Raw genomic sequence first — 17,603 nt, 5'->3', positions numbered from 1 at the left:
ACTTCCTAACATCCTGAATTTTCTTTGCCAGCCTTTTTCTAAATTACCAGAAATTGCCCAGATTTAAACAACATTTCCAGTAAATGCCAACAACAAGTCCAGGAACTCAGTTCAGCAAAAGCTTTGTAGCCAGGATTTAATGTGAGTTAATTTAGAAGAATTTCATATATGATAGAAAAACTGAACCCGTGAGATCATGTTGTATTTATTTTTACAATCCAATATATTAAAAAAGCATATTTTAGGGATGCTGTAATTGTGTGGTCATTCCTGCCACACCCCATGGATTTCCTTTCCTTTCCTTTCCTTTCCTTTCCTTTCCTTTCCTTTCCTTTCCTTTCCTTTCCTTTCCTTTCCTTTCCTTTCCTTTCCTTTCCTTTCCTTTCCTTCTTCCCATTTTTGCCTTAAGAAGGATTTAAATTAGTACCCTCAGGAAGAATATAAACACAGGACTAATTTGGATATCTTGAGCAAAAATGGCCAAAGGAGAGAACAGAACACGGCAAGACAAAGTCCCAAATGCTTTGAGTGTCCCAAAAGCCAGCATGAATTAAGGTGTAAATGCAGAAAAAGTTGATTTATGAGAATTAACCAATCTGAAGAGCAAAAGCAAATAAATGTTGAATTATCTCCCAGATCTACCAAGTGGAGATGGAAAAGTTTTGGCTCTGGGGGAAGGCTGCAGACATTTTTTTTCACTGACAAAGTGAAAGACATTTTGTCTTGCCGTTAATTACAAGGTGTAGCAATAAATTATTTTTATGGTTATGTACACCCGGTGCCCCCTCTCTGTATAAATTATTTGTACATTGTTAAATAAATTATATTTTGTTCCTTTCTTGTGTTCCAGCTTCACACAGGATGAAATGAAAGGGTTTTGACTTGGCAGATCTCCCTTAAAGCAAACAGATGAATAAAATGCTCTCATACTTTCCAAAGAGCAAAACCCAGTTGCTTGTGCCTCACTTGGAAAATGGGAACACCTTGGCTCTGTTTCATGACAATATTTCAGCAAATTCTGCATTTCACTCTGCAAAAAGAAGAGAACTGCCCAGACTTCCACGTCATCGTGTAATTTAGGGGAAAATTCTGGGGAATAAAAGCTGTTGCTGTTTGACACCCCTTGAAAGGCACAGGGCAGCCAGGGTTGAAATGGGTCAAAAAAAATTCATTATGCTGTGCTTTGATATCATTACAGAGTCCCATAGCACCTCTGAAGAAATAATAATAATAATAATAATAATAATAATAATAATAATAATAATAATAATAATATTTCCTAGGATAGTGGAAGGTGTCCCTGCTTCTGCCAGGGGCTGGAATAAGATGATCTTCAATGTCCTCCTCAACCCAAACCATTCTAGGACTCTGTGATTAAAAAAATAGCAATAATTAAAAAAGATCTGCCTAAGGAATGGCTTTACTTAGCTGTTACCTCACTGTCCAGACTGATGGTTGCTTTGAATGATGCCTCCAATCCAGGTAAGGATAAATAATCCAAAATTCCTGTGGGTTTGGGATGCTGGCTGAATGCATTTGCAATGGGATGGAAGTGAGGAGACCAGGCCAGCCACATTAGGGCCACAAATTAGGGCTAAATATTGATCAAAAATCAATAAATCAGCCTTGAGACTCAGCCTCGGGGATGTTTTTTCCTCCTGAACGTCCCTTTGTGACACAGCTCCTGCAAAGGAGCAGTCCCTGCAGGCAGCTGGCAGGGAGCAGCCCTGGGAGCAGGGTTAGGATCTTTCTGGCAGATTCCTGCCACCGTGACTCGGGATGAACTGCAAATCATATTTGCAGAGTTACGGGAATGGCAGGACTCCTGCTTTGTTTGACAGAGCCATTTTTGGGGCACCTTTGGCAGATCAGCCTGTCCAAGTTGTGAAAAGAAGGGGGGAAAAAAGGTGAAATGTTTTTAAAGAGCATCAAGAGGGAGAGGATTACACGTGCTGAATGTTGCCTCCTCTCTCAGAGGGGAAAACCCCCAGAAAAATCCCCTCCCTCCTGCTGGATTCCCTCCTGGAGCCACTGGGGTCTCACCCACCCCTGCCCACCTCTCATCGGGCACGGGGCTCCAGGCAGGAGGTTGGGGTGGAGCTGCCAATCCTTCCATCCCAAAAATTCCCATCAATCTGCCCTGAGTGATGCCAGACCCCATGGCTGAGGGTCTGGGGGGCCTTGGGAGGGCCTGGATGGGGCTGGAGCTCATCCCATGCTCGTCCCTGTCCCACACACTGCTGGGAGCTGGACGCCAAGGCAAAGGGAGGAGACTTCCTTTAAAAGCTTGGCCACATCCTTCAGGTTTTTTGTCCAAATCCCTCCAGCTGAGAGGGAACATTCAGAATTTAGGGCCCAATTATGCACATTTTGGTTAGATTTGAGAAGGTTGCCCAGCCCTAAATTCTGAAAATTGAGATTCTGATGTTCTAGAAAGAAGCACCCAACCCTTCCTGGGTATCAGAACACGGCAAATGCAGCTTTGAACTCTTCAAACTGGTGGAAAAACCTGCAATATTGAACCCCACAAAATGAATTTCAGCCCATTTTATCTCTCCCTAACTCTTTCCTGCTTTCCCTTATTCTCTGGAGTCACAGCTTTATTTCTGCTCCTCCCTCCCCTCTCCTTCCTCCTAACATTTAATTTGTCTTCTGTGCCTCAAATAGTTCTTTCTTCTGGTGACCTAATATTTTAACCTTAAGCATGATGAGAAACAGACTTCACAAAGCTGCCACTTGAATTAAAAGTGAAACACATGCCTCAGCACAAGTTAATTAAAAATAATACCTATAATGTTAGCTTGTTTAAGCCATGATTTGACCAGAAATTTGCACCCATCAATAAATGGAGTCCACAACTGCTGCAAAAATAACAGCAAGCTCCAAGTTACCAAAATTAGCTGCTTTAATTCTCTTTTTATTTCACAGATAAAAAGATCTCCCCGATAGGAGAGGGCAGCCAGGGAGGGGTCAGGCTCTGCTCCCAGAGAACAGGATGAGAGCAAACAGCCTCAGGCTCTGCCAGGAGAGGTTTGGGTTGGATATTGGGGAATTTTTTTCATGGAGAAGGTGATCAGGCATTGGGACTGGGGATGGTGGAGCCCCCATCCCTGCAGGGATGCAAAATCCCCGTAGATGTGGCACTTGGGGACGTGGGGCAGTGCTGGGGGTGGCTGGACTCATCTCAGAGGCCTTTTCCAAGCTAAACAATCCCACGGCTCTGCGGAATTCTGCCACATCCGCATTTCTGAAAAATCCCTTTGCCAGCATTCTTCTCCTGGGAAGCTGAGAAGCCTCAGAGAAAAAGGAAAACAACTTTATCTCATTTGCTTCTCCTGTGTTTCGCTGCTTTGGAATGTGGTTGGAGATTGTTTATCCAACAGGAGATTGTTTCGTTGGTTTCTTGTGAATTATTTTCACTCTTTGGCCAATCACAACCAAGCTGTGTCGGGACTCTGGAAATAGTCACAAGTTTCATTATTATCTTTTTATCCTTCTGTAAGTATCCTTTCTGTATTCATTGGTATTGTTTAGTTTAGTATTCTTTAATATAATAATATAGTATCATAAATAATAAATTAGCCTTCTGAGAACGTGGAGTCAGATTTTAAGGCCCAATTATTCACATTTTGGATAGCCTTGAGAAGGATGCCCAGCCCTAAATTCTGAAAAGCCTGCTTTGAGGAGAGAATTGTGAAAAAATGGCAGTTTTCTACTCAAAAATGGGACAAATCCCTCCCAAAACTTCAGTTTCCAGGGAAAAAACCCAGCCAGTCACTGCCTCTTCCTCATGTTAGCCTAGAAAAGTGAATATGTTCCAACACAGCTCCCTGCCTGTTTTCTGGCAGCAGCATTAAAAGAAGTATTAAGTAATTTCTAATTTTTTTTGTTTGTTTGAAACATCTAATTTTTCAAGGGCAACCAGGCCAAACTCTAGAAGTTTAAATTGTTTGTCTGAGTCTGCAGAAAACATCTAAAATGCTGTCCCTTCACAGCCTTTTTGCAGCCAATAATTGGTATTCAAGGTGAAAAAAAAAACCCTTTTCATGCCCCACAACAAGCACATTTAAAAAATTCATGTAGATAAAATGCACACATTTTTCTGGACCTAAGTTTTAGGATCTGGAATTTATTGACATTTCCCAACACATAAAACTATCCCAATTGCTTTATTTAGTTTTATTTGATTATTGCAGTGTGCCAGCAATTGAGAATAGGAATCCCCTGGAGGTTTGCAAAAGAAGGAATTATGGTAATGTGCCACTGGGACATTATTTAACGGACAATTTTGGACAAATTTATGGACAATTCTGGACAAAATTATGGACAATTTTTAAAGGCATTTTACACATGATTATTGGGGTGGTTTGATGCAAATTACAGCATGTCTGCCAGACTTCCTATCTGTGCCACCAACATTTCAGCTGCAAATCTGGAATTAATTGGTATTGATAAGCTCAGATGCAGGATATGGCTGATATTAATGCATTCTCCCTGTGGAAAAATATTATTTAAGATAACAGGCTTATTTCTAGAACCTTGTTTTAGTAACATCTGTTCTGGCAGTTGCCCTGGATCAAATTTTAAAGCTGGGTTTTATCTCCGAGTGGGTGAAATGCTCAGATCAATACTCACTCTTCTGGTGCTCTTGTAACATAAAACATGGATTTTGCAATGCAGAAAAACCTGCAGGATTAAGCCAAACATCATTTAAAAGGCAGCACACCCCCAAGCATGCAGCATTTAGGGTTGGAAATCAAAGGAAACTCTGATATTCCTGCCCTGCTGCTCCTTTGATCCAGCCTAGGAACTTTATTTTGGCAAGACCACCATTGCCTGTTTTGTCTGCAATGCCAAGGATGGAGTAACAACCCTCGTTATTCATGGAAAAATACGGAGTTGAAGCCCAGAGTTCCTCAGGTTTATCCCCACAGAGCTGACACTGGACCCCAGAACACTCCCCAGAGCCTTCCCTCACGTTTATCATTGCTGGAATAATATTTTCTCTCATTATCTCTTGCTCCTCCCCAGTTTCCAAAAGATGGGAACACTCCTGGAAGGGCAAATCCTCATCTGATACTCCTGGGCTAATTGGAACCCATTGGGGAGGAAAAACTGACACCACCAAATTTTAAACAAATGCTGCAAAAATTGCCACGAGGAGCAAAAGCCAGACAGGGAGATTTCCAAAACTGCCAGAGCTGCCAACGTGCTCGTGCATTTTGGGGCCATTTGGGTTCATCCTGGGGGCAGCCCTGGCTGGGCTCTGGTGCTGCCCGAGGTGGATCCATGGAGGAGATCCTTGGAATCAATCCCTGCTTCGTTCTGGAACTTTCTGCAGTTTCTGCTCCAGGGCAGCCTGCACAGGGCATCAGTCCCTTCTCATTTGAAGCCCCCCCAAATCTCTAAACCAGCTGTGACCCTTGAAGGGGGACTTGCAAAGTGTTCTAGGTGTTAATTGCTGGGCAAAATAATGTGTCCATTCATCTGGAGCAAAATCAGGATGGGGAGAAAACTTATTTGTTTAAAGTAAATTCACCCACACAAGAAATTTGGCTGGGGAGCCACGGCAGGGTAACATTTGTGATTCATTTTTGCTGAGCACTGATCTTGGCTGGCTCAGGCACCAACAGCAGCATCCAAATACCAGCTCAGATGATAAGTGCTTTCCTTCCTCACCCAGGTAACCACGCATGTTTTCCTGTTAACAAGATCAATAAACTTGACACACTCAGAAATGGATGATTAACTCCTTTTACAGTATTTGAGGTGGCCCGGGGTTATTGCTTTGAACAGCCAGAGCTGGAACGTCAGGAGTGGTTTTAATTATCAGGATAAATAATGTAACACCTTGTAATCTTCTCCCTTGCACTGCAGGACCTTGTGATGGAGCTGCACACACTGGGAGTGAGTAGTAACTACACAGAGGCTGGCTGAGCAGTGATGTTATCCCTGTAGGAAAACCCATTCCCAAGGTTTCACACCCTACTGAAGTCATGAAAGGCCCTTGGGCCACTACAGATTTACTCCCACTTTTAATGTTTTTACTGAATAAACACTTGCCCTAACACTGCCTCTTCTGAAGGCTGCAGAAGCCTGGAGTAAAATCTTGAGCTTGGGATGAGTTGAAATTGAAAAAAAATAGGTTTAGACGGGATGCTGGGAATTAGGAATTGTTCCCTGGGAGGGTGGGGAGGCCCTGGAACACATCCCCAGAGCAGCTGTGGCTGTCCCTGGATCCCTGGCAGTGCCCCAGGCCAGGCTGGGGTGGTGGAAGGTGTCCCTGCCATGGGATGAGCTCCGAGGTCCCTTCCCACCCAAACCATCCCTGATTCTGAGGGAGGGAAGCTCTGCAGCTGCCCAGCTCCCAGCTGGGACAGGAATCTCCAGGGACAAGCTGAGGTCCAGGACCCAGCTCTGGATGCCAGCCTGGCAAAGAGCAAAGGCTCTGAAGGGGAGCAGAACCCCAAAGTGCCCATGGAAAGGAAGGATTTCCATACAGAGAGAAAGGACTTTTCATGTGGCTGAAAGAACGCCAAGGACAGGAAACAAATCCATCCCACAGAGGCACAGACGCTGCCTCTCCCCCTGCCAGTGCCCTGCTTGCAAGGCTGTAATTATTATTGTTATTATTATTATTATTATTATTATTATGATCATTATTCCTACTTTTTGTTGTCCTGAATAATTCCTGCAACCAGAGCTTTCACCACTGCAACGTTTGAAATGTTTCCTCTTCAGTCATTTTCCAGCCCTCTGGAAGCGAGGCTGGCAGATAAACCAAAAACCTGCTGGAAGCTGTGCCCAGAGCTGAGCTTTGGATCTGCTGAGCCTCCAGCAGATCCCTCAGTGCTCCTCCTTTCCCTGGTTCCCATCAACACAACACCGAAAGAGCAGGAGAGGATTTCTTTAAGGAATATCAGCAGCAGCTGGGCACTGAAGTAAGAGCACAAAATGAGACAGAGATTGAGATTTGCCCGGTGAGATTTTACTGCTGGCTTGTGTGAGAGGTTTTACTGTGACCACAGAAACATTACAGGCCTTTAAACAGGATTTCCCTGCTAATGAAAGGGCTTATGGCCCAGAGGAACCTCAGAGATGACCTCAGACATTGTAAGTGGGCTCTGAAATGTGTGAGGAGTTCTTTATTCCACCCTTCCAGCCACTCCCAGGAAGGTTCTAGAGCAGCATTTGGCCACCAGACGCTGCAGGGTTTGAAGCACAAGGACTTTGAAAGCCACTTGTTCCACCTGAGAGACGTTCCCTTTTCTCTTCCAGAAAATCCTAATTGAGTCACAATTTCATTTGTCAGTTTTCTGACTCGGTTACACTGAACTCACAACAGCCAGACAGCATTTTACATTTCACACCCAGGTTATGGAATTATTTCCCTTCTTCCCTCCTCCACCTACAGCCCTTTCCACTCTTCCCCAGGAGTAAAACATTGGGCACTAGAGGCACTGGGGACCAGAAAAACTCAAATTATTTGTTCTCCTGCAGCACCGAACCCTTGGAATGACTCTGAACCCACCACAGGGTGGGGAGGGAAATCAAGAACCTTGGGTTCAAATCGTTTAACTTTTTGTTTATTTTATTTTTTAACTGCATGAGACCGGCAAATGCCCAAAACAGAACAGAAAGCTCCCAAAGCCTGGGACTGGGTGCATCTTCCAGTGTAAAATACAATTTTCCAGTGTCAAATACGATCTTTGTCCCCAAAACAACACTTCCCACCTCTGTTTTAGCAGCTCTGCAGTGAGAGGCCGCTGAAGAAGAATTGGGTTGGATTCACAAATCAAACAACAGATCAGTGATTTACCAAAACTCAGGTTTAACCTCACATGAATCAGAGACTCCCTCAAACATCATTTTCTATTTGTGCTCTTTGAGCACACGTTCAGGCCAAGTCCTTCCAAAGCCAGGCTCTGCTGAGCCAGGACTGAAACCTGAGCCAGGCCAGCGTGGCTGAAATAAATCCATTGTCACTGTGACATTGTCAGCTCCCTCCCCACAGCCTCCAGGCTCAAAGCAATCCTCTAAGCCACTTAAAATGTCCTTCTGCTTGGAGCTAGAGGAGAATTTTTTGATTAAACCTGCCTCGAGGAGCAAACCCCACCTCCTGAGCATGGAATGCTTCACCAAAACCCCGTGGTTTGGCCCCAGTGCTGCTGAGAGCTTTTAGCAGCTCCAGCAGGGATTTTGGGGCTGCCTTCAAAAGAGCTGTTACCTGGAATGACCACATGAAATATGGGAAAAGCAGATTATTCCTCTGCTCTGAAGCACTGCCAGCATCTCCCCTCTCTGCTGGCTGTGGGGCTCTGCAATTTTCATTTGCTGACACAAATGCTTGATGGCCTCAGCAGAAATAAAATAAAAGTTTACTTTTATTAATAAACATTCATTATTAATATTAATAATATATAAAATAATATATTTTTATTTATTAATAAATCATAAAAGCAAAGTTTGGAAGCTCAGAATGTTTAATCAAATGCAATAGTTTTGTTTCCAAGCAGGCTTAGCTGCAGCCTTAATGTGGAATTTAGGAACACAGCTCCCCTGTCCTGGGGGTGAAATCCAACCCAGACAAAAAGGGTGACACCCTGGAAAAAGGGTGACATTAAAGCATTAATGGGTCTTGGGTTTGAACTATTTTTTTGTTATGATTAAATGTGTGAGATGGTATTTTTTGTTTGGACTGAGATGTTTATTGCTTTTTATTTATATTACAGTTTTATAAACTGTGACTTTTATAGTATTTTATGTTCATAAACTAAAAATTTAAGCTGTATTTATTTTTTCATAAGGCTTTTTAAGGATAAACTGTTTAATTAAGAAATTATAATTAAATTATTTTATTTTAAACTTAATAACTAATTACTTGTGGTTTGTAATGTGGACTTTTAAATTTAATTACACAATATTACTTAAATTGATGAAGAAGAAGGTGAAGAAATTATTAGCTTCTGTTATAAAACTTTCATTTTGTTTTATAAACATTATTATATTTTAAAAGTTTAAGTTTTCTAATATGTGATATTCACTCCTATTTAAACAACACACTTTTAATTTTAGATTTATTATTTAATTTTGGAAGCTTTCTTTAGGGTTTTAGGTCAAATGCAGTGTTAGTCTAAAATTCTCAGTAACCAGGGTTCCAACAGATGGGAGCAATATTTGGCAGGTTGGGCTGTTTGGTTTAACTCACAAGACTGGGTTTATTACTGGTCACACCCAGACTTCCAAGTGGGCTTAACGATATTTGTTATTTTTTACAACAGTTGAAGAACATCTCCGTGAACACAACACCCTGGAGGAAATGATCAGCAGAAATAATGCAACTTTCCAGCCTTTCCTGATTTAATTTTTGCCTTTCTGCTGTCAAAATCTTCAAAATGATCCTCACTTTGCTCTTTTGTAAATAAATCAGGAAAACAGGCAGAGAGTCTGTAACTCAGGGTCAAATTCTGTCATCACAGGATTTCTTTAGTGTTGTGGAAAGCCTGATAACTGAGATATCCAATTAGAGAAAGGAAAGTTTATCCAATATCTGTACTTTACTTATCAGTCCCCTTGGAATCATAGATTTATAAAGGTTGGGAAAAATCACTGAATCCAATAAATAACCAGGACCCTGGGAGGGATTTGAGAATTTCCTGGATCCAGGGTTAAAAAAGGCAATAAGGTCTTGATATATATATAAAAAATATGAATATAAATAAAGTCTGATACATAAATAAAGGCAATAAAGATAGAATGACAGCACAAATGCCTCTTTCAGTGTTATCCTCACTCCCAACTCCCCCATTCCCCAGATCTGGCCACCAGTCCCACATGCCAGGCCAGGGAGTGCTGCCTGTGTGGAAACACAACCCCAAACCCCTCAAAGCCCACTGCAGCATTCCACAGGGGCCACCCCCACCCCAAACATTTATTCCCACTGTGGTGCTCTGGGTGACCTGCACAGAAGGAAAACCAAGGCAGCTCCCAGTGGCACACTGTGCTTTGTGCTCCCCATGCCCAAGTCCACTTCACTCCCTGCTTAAAAAAACATTGGCACCTCTGTAATTAATTTAATAATTAATTAAGATAATGCAGCTCTGTCTCCTGCGCCTTTCCCCGTGCCACGTGTGGGCAGGAGGGATTCTGTTTGCCCTGCCCACAGGTAAGGGAGCACTTCAGCTGCCATCTGCAGAAATGCTTCTCAGACACCCTGGGGAAAGTCAAAAGCACTTTCTGAGGTCAGTCTTTCACTAAACCCCATTTCTTTTTCTTGTCTGTAGGTTTGCCACAGGTAACAAAATACAATTTAAGGCTCTGCATGGAAGAACTCGGCTGTTGGCAGCACTGTGAAAACCAGTGGGTGATGCAGGCTAACAAAATACAATTTAAGGCTCTGCATGGAAGAACTCGGCTGTTGGCAGCACTGCTCACGTGAAAACCAGTGGGTGATGCAGGGCCACAGCACACAGGAGCAGGTGGATTTTGGGAGGGAATTCCTGCCTGGGAGGGTGGGCAGGCCCTGGAAGAGAATTCCAGAGCAGCTGGGGCTGCCCCTGGATCCCTGGCAGTGCCCAAGGCCAGGCTGGACACTGGGGCTGGAGCACCTGGGGCAGTGGGAGTGTCCCTGCCAGGGCAGGGTGGCACTGGGTGGGATTTGAGGTCCTCTCCAGCCCAGCCCAGCCTGTGGTCCCATTCCATTTCTGTCCCAGGCCACTGCTGCAGTGGTTTGGGCTGATCCCCCCACACCAGGTGCCCAGTGTCCCTCCAGCTGCACCAGCTCCAGTTCAGGCCCCTCTAACACACCTCAAACCTGACTTGGGCTCAGCTTCCCACGTGTCTGGCAGATAAGGGGAGGTGGAGAGGCACAGGAGCCTGGGGTTCCCAGATAAGGTGTATATTTAGTACCTAAGTACCCTGAGGTGATAAAACACCCTGGAACAGGCTCTGCAGCCAATTCACTTCATACAAAACGCAATTGTGGCTTCCCAAATTCTGTATTACATTTACCCAGAGGTTTTCAGTTCTTTTTGCTCGCTCAGGAAAACCCAAGAGCACAAATCCCAAAAACCTGAGCACCCTCAGCAGCCACTTCATTGTCCCAGTGCCAGAGAAGAACAATCCATGGGGAATGGTGAGAATGGACTGATGCCTTGTGAGGGCTGCCCTGGGGCAGAAACTGGAGAAAGTTCCAGAATAAAGCAGGGATTGATTCTAAGGATCTCCTCCATGGATCCACCTCGGGCAGCAGCAGAGCCCAGCCAGGGCTGCCCCCAGGATGAACCCAAATGGCCCCAAAATGCACGAGCGCTGCCGGGGTCTCTCCCTGGGCTCAGCTCTGCTCCATGTGCACATTGCAGTGCAGTGTCCAATCCCACTGCAGCCCCTGCAGTCCCACCCTGCTTGTTTTTCTCTCTGCAGCCCACGGGCTTTGTGCTCCTGGCCTGGGATTGGGATCATTTGTCCTTGGTGCCCAGCTGGAGCAGGAATTGTTTTGTGTCCCTGCTCTGTGCAGAGCTCCCCATCCCCTCATGTGAAGCCCAGCCCCACACACTAAAGCAGCTCAGAGTCTGAAAATAGAAAAGCCAAAACCTGAGGCATCAGTGGCACGAGAGAGATAAATGTGCCAAAGATGAAAGAGCCCGTGGAGAGGACAAGGCAAGGCCAGCTCTCCCTGGAACATTCCCACAGATAACCTGCCTGAGCCCCTGACAAACTGAGGAGGATTATTTTCCCTGGGATGAAGTCATGGTGAACAGGATGAACATGGTTTGTGTCAGCATCAGCCACTCAGGCTCCAGCCTTGCACCACGTGGGGCTTTTTTCCCCCCCAAATATATTTATGTTGGCCTCTGTGTGGAATATCCCACCTCGGGGCTGTGTCCCAGATCCCACAGGGCTCTAGGAACGAGCTGCTGCAGCAGCACACAGTGGGACTGTAAAAGATCCCACAGCAAAGCACCTGGGAATTGTGTCCAGTCCTCATTCAAAATTTCCACCCCTGAACAGCAGGAGGGAGTTTCTGTGCCAGCCACAAAATGTGGGACAGGCTGGAATTCCAGGATCCAGGAGTCAAACCTGGCACCAGAGTGCAGGGACATCACTCCCAGGACGCTGCTGGAGCACTGAATCTGTTCTGGCCTCTTGACTGGCATTTTTTCTTTCTCTAAATTTTCCTTTCTGTGGCCAAAAGAGGAAAGTCTCTGTGTTCCTCTTTGAAATCCACAATCACACACACAGTTGGCCAGGCCTCACCTGGATGCTGGCCAGTGCTTACACATTTTCTTGTTGCTGGCACACAGAGCCACTGTACAAAAGATCTGTTTTACTAAAAAACCCAGATGTGTTTAGCTGAAAGTTAAAAAAAGAATTATTTTTTTTTTTTAAATCTCAATGACTGAAAAAGATGGGAAAATCCGGGGGGGGTTGTGGTTTCTCAAGCCTTGCAAGCTATTTATTTCTGGGAATCACAAACCCCATTTCATTTTATGAATCAGATGCTCCTTAAAGTTACAGCCCTCTTGTCTCCTCTTTTCCCCTCTCCTCGTTCCCAGTGGTTAAATAAAGAACAAAACAATGCCATATTTAGGATATTTATATATAGAAGAGGCTCCAAGAAGAACAAAAGGACTGTTCCAGAGGAATATTGGCACCAGCATGTACACATTCCACTTGGGAACACATCCCTGCCATACACATCCAGGTTAAAGCTCTTCAGAGCATGCTCACAACACAATAAATAACAAATACAGAGCATTTTCCTGCACTCTTCCCAGGGTTTTTCCAGCTCATTTTTACACCAGCCCATGTACACTGGCATTTTCCTTTTCTTTCTCACTGCAGCTCTTGTGGAAGTTCTTGCCCCACCACCTCTAATTTCAGTGATTTGTGCCCGGGATTCCTCCTGCAGGGGCAAAGATTATTACAAGTACAAAATCAACTATTAAAGAGAACATCTCCCTTTCTGTTCACCTTTTCACATCCTTTGTGTGTATTTTAGCTGCTTAAGTTGTGGGGGTTTTTTTGGAAGGGGGGCAAAAAAAACACCAAACCCCTTGCCAGAAAGACAAAATGGGAAAAAAGATTCCCAAATGTATTTTGGGAATATTTATGTTTTAAAAAGTGAGGCACTCCTGAGTGGCCTCAGTGAAATTCCAGCCCTCTGTGCTCACACTGCTCCCACGTGGCTCTGACCACCAAGGAGGTGATGTTTAACCCCACAAATTTCAGAAACCCCAAACTAGGTGGGAGCAGCACAAAATCCCCATTTTCTCACCTCGTTCATTAAGTCTCCAAAGTGCTGCAGAGCCCCACAGCCCCCAAATCCCACAGCAGCAGGAAACTTCCCTCCCCAGAGCCCCAGAACCACCAAGCAGGGCTGAAAGCCCAGCAAAGAGCTCCCCTTCCAAAACAAACTGCAGGATTCCACACAGGCACCTTCACGAGGGGAGATAAAACCACATTTTAGGCTGTTCCATTAGAGGGCATCCTACAACATCCTTTTGTGGTCAGATGCCTCTCCTCATTCATATCCTCTGCAATAATTCATGGAAGATCCTCCACAAGGAGCCAGGAACATTCACATCCCCGGGTTTTTGCATCCCTTGTAATTGCATTCCTTGCATTAATAGTTGAATTTTCTGGTTCAGTTGGGTCTGTGTTTCCCTCCCCTCAGCAGGAGAGGTGGATTTTCAATATTTTTCCACAATGTGAGATGTGAATAAGCACCACAAAACTGATTCCAAACCTCAGGACAGCCAGAGATCACACTTGAGAACAATAAGGCACTGAAAAGGTGAGCAGGTTTGATCAGATAGTTTGAAATTAGAGATAGAAGTGAATATTCTCAAAAACTGCCCTAGACAGAAGCTCCACTGCCACAGCACAACGTGGGGAGTGCTCAGAGCCTGCAGCAGGAGCCAAACCTGAGCTCCAGGACACAGGGAGCTCTGGTACAAACAGCCACTGCTCCCACCTACTCAATCTTTTAAAAAAATCTTTTAAAAATCCTTTCAGGCAGTTTATTAATACAGGTACAGAGAGACAGACACAGTTTACGACCCTTAAAATCAGCAAGAAGCCCCTGGGTAGTAAAATCTGCTTGTAGTGATAAATATTTTCCAGCCTGGGCTGTGACATGGATGAAGTACCTGTAGGTGCACTGAAATCACTTCACAGACTGAAGGCACCAGAGGATCTAAAGGTAATAATACTGGAAATTAAGAAGTCTGGGGTAAGAAACAGGAGTTGACACGATAACATGAAAATATCACTGCGAGACAGATAACTCAGTCACAATAAATTACCATCCTATCTGACTTAAAAAGCAGAATGGAAAAGTGCTCCTGTCACACCAAATGACAAATGAACTTCTGACTGCTGAAATGCAAGATTAATGAAGGCACAGAAGAGACATGAAAGGACTTACGAGGATCCTGGGCTTGCTGTTGGCGGGGGACCTGCAAAAGTGACAGGAGAAAAACAGCAGGATGAGTTACGGCGAGGTAGCAAGCAGGAAGCTTTTGAAAACCTTTTAAAAGATAAAAGCAGCAGTCTGTGGTGTTGGCTGTGGTTTATGGAGTTGAACAGAGGAGTGGCAGTCCCTCAGCACCACAGACAAGCCTGTATTGGCTGCAGAACATGACAGGAGGACAATAAACAGGTGAGCAACTCACCCTCCTCTTGAAACTGCCTTAGGAGAGCACCTAATGATTAATTTCTTATCAGAAATCAGAAAACATGGGAGATTTATGAAAAAAAGAAGATGGAACTCATCACATCCATCATGCCTGGTGTGTTATTTGTCCAGTTCCAAAGAGGATTAACCAGGACTGTGTGCAAATATCTTCATCTCAGTGAATTATTTCCCCCTGACCGTGGGGGAGGAGGGGGAGAAGACACACAAAACCTGTTTCTTGTTTGGAATCTTGTGAGTGGTAAGATCAGCTTTGAAGGCAGTTATCTCAATATAAACTTGGGAGAATGAGTGCTTATTTTGCCTGACAGGTATATATGTGTCTCATCTCAGGCCCTCAGCCTGCAGTGCCAGCTGAAGTTTCTCACTCACCAGACACAGAGGTCACTCAGAATAAAGGAGTTTTTCTCCTCTGGTCTGAATCTACCCAGGCACCCCATTAATGGGGGCTCAGCCTGGAGCAAAGGAGGCTCAGGGGGCCCTTGTGGCTCTGCACAGCTCCTGCCAGGAGGGGACAGCCGGGGGGTCGGGCTGTGCTCCAGGGACAGGGACAGGAGCAGAGGGAACAGCTTCAAGCTGTTCCAAGGGGGGGTCGGGCTGTGCTCCAGGGAACAGGGACAGGAGCAGAGGAAACAGCTTCAAGCTGTTCCAAGAGAGGTTTGGATTGGATACTGGGAAAATTTCTACTCCAAAAATGTTGGAACAGTCACAGTCAAGGCAGTCACCATCCCTACAACTGCTCAAAAACCTGGATGTGGCCCCTGGGACATGGTTTAATGGTGAACGTGGTGGTGGTGCTGGGTGCTGGTTGGACTTGGTGATCTTAAAGGCCTTTTCCAACCTGAACATTCCATGATTCTATGAAAATATGGCTGTTGCTACACTCCCATGGATCCAGTTTTTTAGGACAGCTGTGGATGGGGTTAAAAGGGCAGGGATGCCAGCCCTGCAGGACAGACAGCAGGGTCCAAGTCTCTCAGGGGTGTCCCATGGCTCCTCATCTCCCCAGGACCATTTCTCCAAGCTCCATCCCAAGGCACGTCTCTGCCCTGCCATCCTAACACCCTCTCTGGGAAGCCCATTTTGAGTCAGCTCATGGATTCCTGATGTCTCTGAATAACCCAAGTTTAATAAATTTAACAAACTTGGCCTCCCCAACCTCAACAACTCCGCAACGCCGCCGCACCAGCGCGCCGCTTTCCCCCGGACAAACACCTCCTCCTGAGGAAGAGCTGGGGCGGGTTAAGAGGAGGAGACTCACCAAACTTCACGAAGAGCACGCCGGTGGTGGAGACCGTCCTCCTGCCGTTGGTGGCCACGCACTGGAAGTAGCCGGTGTCGGTGGTGTCCAGGTTGCGGATGCGCAGGCGGGAGCCGTAGGGCGTGGCGCGGAAGGAGATCCTGCGCGGCTCCTGCACCACGGGAGCGTCGTTCTTCAGCCACCTCACTGTGGGAGGGGGGTTCCCAGACACCTTGCAGTGCAGCTCTGCCGTCTGGCCCAGCGTGGTGGTGATGTTGTTCATGGGTTCGTCCAGCGTCAGGAAGTAATCTGGGGTGGAGAGAAGAGAAGGGGATGCAGGACTCCAGAGTAGGGGATGTCTTTGTGGAAAAAGCTCCTGCTTGTCTTTGGATGAGACACAAAGGAGGTGGATGGATAGCAGGGTTCCCCCTGCTGTTTCAACATCTCCTATTTGGCTTCATTTAGCACAGGAAAAAAAAACACTGCTGCTCTTTTTTCTTTTCTTTTTGCTAACCGAAACACAGGAAAAACAGCTCAGCACTCCAGTTGTTCATTTTGATGCTGACCTGCCTCTGCTCATGCCAGAATCCACCAAATGTAGGAATATATGAAAGGAATAACTCAGAAGTGAAAATCCTGTGACCCAGAGCAGCTGGGGCTGCCCCTGGATCCCTGGCAGTGTCCCAGGCCAGGTTGGACAGGGCTTGGAGCAGCCTGGGACAGTGGAAGGTGTCCCTGCCCAGGGCAAGGGTGGCACTGGGTGAGATTTGAGGTCTCTTCCAACCCAAACCATTCCAGGATTCTGTGATCCTGTCTCCAAGGCATTTTGAGTGACTCACAGGCTGAGCAGATAGTGTGTTATCCATGATTTTGTAAGCACCAGCTGCAGAGATGAGGAATAAGGATCCTATCTGGGAAAGGTGACTTTATTCCCAACTCAGCAATTCCATGGCTAAGAGTACTGAAGATTACCTCCACTCTGAAATAAGGCTCATGATTGAAAAATCAAATTAAATTAACATTACAAAGATGAATCTCTCCTAAGCCATTCTTGAGCACTGCCTTCTGTCAAGGGCTATTTCACTGGGCATCCTTCAGGAAGAGGCCCATTCCTCATTCCCTGTATTCACCACTTCATAAATCCTTTAAAGGCAAGGAGGGAGATGGGTTGGGGATGGGGAATGGAATCCTCAGGCTCTCATCTCCATGTCAGAGATCTGAAACCATCAGCTGCTGGCTGTCCCAGCAGGGTGGCCAAGGAAAGAGAAATCCTGACTGTATCTGGCTCCTGAACTCTCAGAGCCAGACCAGGAGGTCAAGAAAAGCCAGAATCAGGCAGTGAACTTGGAATCACAGAATTATTTGGATTGGAAGGGACCTTGGAGTTCATCCATTTCCACCCCCTAACACAGGCAGGGACACCTCCCACTATCCCAGGTTGCTCCAAGCCTTGTCCAGCCTGGCTTTGGACACTTCCATCCCCAAATTGGTGCTGTGCTGCTTGTGCTCCATCACTCTGCAGTCCATCAGCAGTTCACTCCAGCAAGAAACCTTCCTAAAAGTGTGAAAAAACCCTCCAGCATGTTCCAAACCAGCTCAGCCACCCAGCCTGCCTAAGTAAGCCACTTCCCTAATTATTCCTGTAATCTTGGCTTGCCCAGCTCCTCC

At 45.6% G+C, this 17,603-nt stretch overlaps 1 protein-coding gene across 1 annotated transcript in view; it reads right to left on the bottom strand.

The window, feature by feature from the left end:
• Positions 1-17,603, bottom strand: part of ROR1 (receptor tyrosine kinase like orphan receptor 1) — a 143,383-nt gene that overhangs the window by 18,589 nt on the left and 107,191 nt on the right. Inside the window, exons 3-4 of the mRNA XM_039711685.1 lie at positions 15,957-16,244; positions 14,429-14,459 (exon numbers count right to left, since the gene is read on the bottom strand). Coding sequence (XP_039567619.1) covers positions 14,429-14,459; positions 15,957-16,244 — 319 coding nt within the window. The remainder of the gene's footprint in view (positions 1-14,428; positions 14,460-15,956; positions 16,245-17,603) is intronic.

This window comes from Passer montanus, unplaced genomic scaffold, assembly GCF_014805655.1.
Source record: "Passer montanus isolate IOZ18808 unplaced genomic scaffold, ASM1480565v1 scaffold25, whole genome shotgun sequence".
Classification (NCBI taxonomy): domain Eukaryota; kingdom Metazoa; phylum Chordata; class Aves; order Passeriformes; family Passeridae; genus Passer; species Passer montanus.
The sequence above is the reverse complement of the archived record's forward strand: the minus strand, read 5'-3'. Positions and strand labels throughout refer to the sequence as shown.